Here is a 3,161-nt window from a genome sequence, read left to right as displayed (position 1 = left end):
GGCCCAGGATCAGGCAGTGTTTCGTTCTGCTGTGCATAAGGTCGCTATGAGTCGGTACTGACTTGATGGCACCTAACAACAAGAACGTCTAATAAGTTCTGGTGGTACAGTGGTTAAAAGCTTAGCTGCTAACTGGTTCAAATCCACCAGCCCCTCTGTAGGAAAAGATACAGCAATCTGCCTTGGGGTAGTCCTTAAAAACCCTTTACAACCTTAGAAACTCTTTGGTCAGTTCTCTATCCTGCTCTATGAATTGAAGTCAACTCCAATAGCAACGGGCCAATCTAAGTCTGGAACACATTGTGTTAGAAACATTTTCTATTTAGCTGTATTAAATCAAGTTCTTTAAGAAATCACACTGGTTCATGATGCAGTACTGTTTTAACTTGCACTGACAACAATATCTCTTTGATGTTTGGGGGAATTTGGCATCCTTTCTTTACCCTTTCAGAATGATATCCCCAAAAGGACCAGCTCAACATCAGGCATCACGTAACTTGAAAAGGAGCTGTCTGACTGATTGTTCATTTCACAAAGAGGAATCTATATTAGTTCATCTTGGGGCCACAATACTTATGGCATGGCATTGATAGCTTGTGTTTGAGCTGCTTTATTTTAAAAACAAAGGCAGTGCTGTCATTCTTTGTGACGTTTAGAGAAATATACACGCTCAAAAACATTCCCACACTATCCTTTTGATAATGCCCCTCTTTCTGATTGACTATACTGCAAAATGATTCTTCTAACTGGATGCATAGAACACAAGTCTCATTAACCTGAAAGCACAAAAGGTTGAGTGTATGGGCGTATGAGAAAATGTTTTTTAAGTGACAGCTTACATATACTTAGAATAAATTTTCCCTGAGCATGGAGGTGGAAGTTTTGAACTCTTGTGTTTAAGGTTAGATTAACTCACTCTCTCTCTCTCTCTCTCTCTCTCTCTCTCTCTCTCTATATATATATATATATATATATATATACACAACATGCTGGGGCACAAAATACTTCCAGTGTTGGATGATTTGACATTATGAATGCATTAACATTATTACCCTGCATGGTGGTTAATAACAAGTACAGTAATAAACAAGAGCTATAATTTATTGTACATTTACTATTTTCCAGGCATTGTGCTAGCATTTTTAGTAATGATAATAATAGCTAACATTTTTGGGGAGCAGTTCTATGTGCCAGGCACGGTAATAAATATTTTTTTACATATATTATCTAATTTGATCCTTATAATAGCTCTTGGAAATATGCATTATTGTCTCCACTTCACAGAAGAACACACTAATTTTAGAAAGATTACAAGCAGTCCTTGATTTATGACGTGGTTCTTTTCCAACAATCCTGTCATATGTTTATTGTGATATGAGTTGAATATTATTCTCTCTCTCTCTCTTTTTCAGTTTTCATTATTAATACCTTTTGTTATCAGTATCTGCTGTCATTCCTTGGAAATCCTATTTCAGGGTCTCTATGAGTTGCATATGCTGCTCCCCATGTGTCCTGCACTCTACCTAACAAGGTCAGCTCTGACAAAGGCTGTACCATTTCCCCCACAATGCACCAGAGCAGCAGGGCTCTGTGGTAGAATTTGTGCCTTCCATGAAAGATGAGGCGGTCTGCTCCCGTAAAGATTTACAGCCTCAGAAACCCTGTATAGGGTCGCTATGAGTCGGAACTGACTCCACGGCACATAACAACAACAACAAATATGGGAGATGTGGGTTTGATTTGCAACCATGTACCTCATACACAACCTCCACCCATCTGTCACGTGTATGTAACTATAATTCTGACCACTTTTCAGCAGAACTTCCAGACCAAGATGCACTTAGAAAAAAGGTCTGGCGATATACTTCCTAAAATCAGTCAGTGAAAACCTATGGATAGCAATGATCCAATCTATAACCAACCATGGGGATGAAGCAGGACCATGAAGCTTTTCCTTCCCTTGTGCAAAGGGTTGCCATGAGTCGGGGGTGGGCCAACGTGAAGGCTGTTAACATCAACAATGATGACAACAAGACACTTCCAAATACACCCTAACTCTTAGACAGGAGTTCTGGTGGTATAATAGTTAGATACTTGACTGCTAACCAAAATGTCAGCTACTCAGTGAGTGAAAGATGTGGCAGGCTGTTTATATTACATACAGTCTTGGAAACACTATGGGGCAATTCTACTGCATCTGTAGGGATGAATTGGGATCAACTCAACAGCACAAAACAGCAGTAGTAATTCTTACACTTATAAATTAAACGGAATAGGGGAAATACAAAAATAAATCCATTTAAAGACTTGTTCAACATCAACGTTAATCATATTTAACAACTTTCACACACAGATAAAAAGTAGAAGCCAGAGCATAAATTGCAGTCATCAGACACTTTAGGGCATCGTGGTCTTTGTTAATTCTACCCAAGCATTTATTGCATGCCGATGGTGTGCCAGATAGCGCAGAAATACAGATACCTAAAAAGGCATGCCCATCCAGGGAAAGCATTGTAAGTCCACGTGACAAGTTCCTGTAACAAGTGTGCATGCGTAGGGAATTCTGGAAGCCTTGTTCAAAGGGCTGTTTCTATTAATAGCTGTTTCATAAGGATCATACCAACAATTAATCTTACAGTTTAACTTGTTTTTCTTTACCTTGTTCTTGATTCTCTTCATTCTCTAATTCATTGGCAGCAAAGATGTCTTTGATGGAAATTAGGTCATTTTTTAAGATTTCCAGCTTCTCTCCATCAAATGATGCTAAAAATGACTGCACCTGAAAAAAGAAATAGGTCAGCACCGCTGTCATCTTTCTTCTCTATAACATTTCCGCCAGCCCTCCCCAACCCTCCCAGGGCTGCGGTGACTCATGGTGGGCAAGTTGAGAGGCTGTAGAGGGAAGACTCCACAGAGGGATGTTGCTTGAACTGAGTAGTCATGTTGGCCTTGGACCTTGTCATTACAGCTCTCCTATGAAGTGTCCTTTCTCATTCTCTGAACATTGATTCAATTATCTAACAGGAGCAAAGGTCCTGGAACTCCACCCCCGCTCCCCCCCCAAGCAAAAACAAAAACAAAACTCTGCTGCCAAGGAGTTGATTCTGCGTCGACCCTATAGGACAGGGTAGAATTGCTCCTTTGGGTTTCTGAGATGGTAA

General features: G+C 40.0%; 1 protein-coding gene across 1 annotated transcript in view; it reads right to left on the bottom strand.

Annotated features, from left to right (window-relative positions):
* Positions 1-3,161, bottom strand: part of FAM114A1 (family with sequence similarity 114, member A1) — a 76,483-nt gene that overhangs the window by 22,900 nt on the left and 50,422 nt on the right. The window contains exon 7 of the mRNA XM_006873210.1: positions 2,659-2,779. Coding sequence (XP_006873272.1) covers positions 2,659-2,779 — 121 coding nt within the window. The remainder of the gene's footprint in view (positions 1-2,658; positions 2,780-3,161) is intronic.

The sequence above is a fragment of the Chrysochloris asiatica genome, unplaced genomic scaffold (genome assembly GCF_000296735.1).
Source record: "Chrysochloris asiatica unplaced genomic scaffold, ChrAsi1.0 scaffold00230, whole genome shotgun sequence".
NCBI lineage: Eukaryota > Metazoa > Chordata > Mammalia > Afrosoricida > Chrysochloridae > Chrysochloris > Chrysochloris asiatica.
Note: the sequence above shows the minus strand (reverse complement) of the source record. Positions and strands in the feature narration are given on the sequence as shown.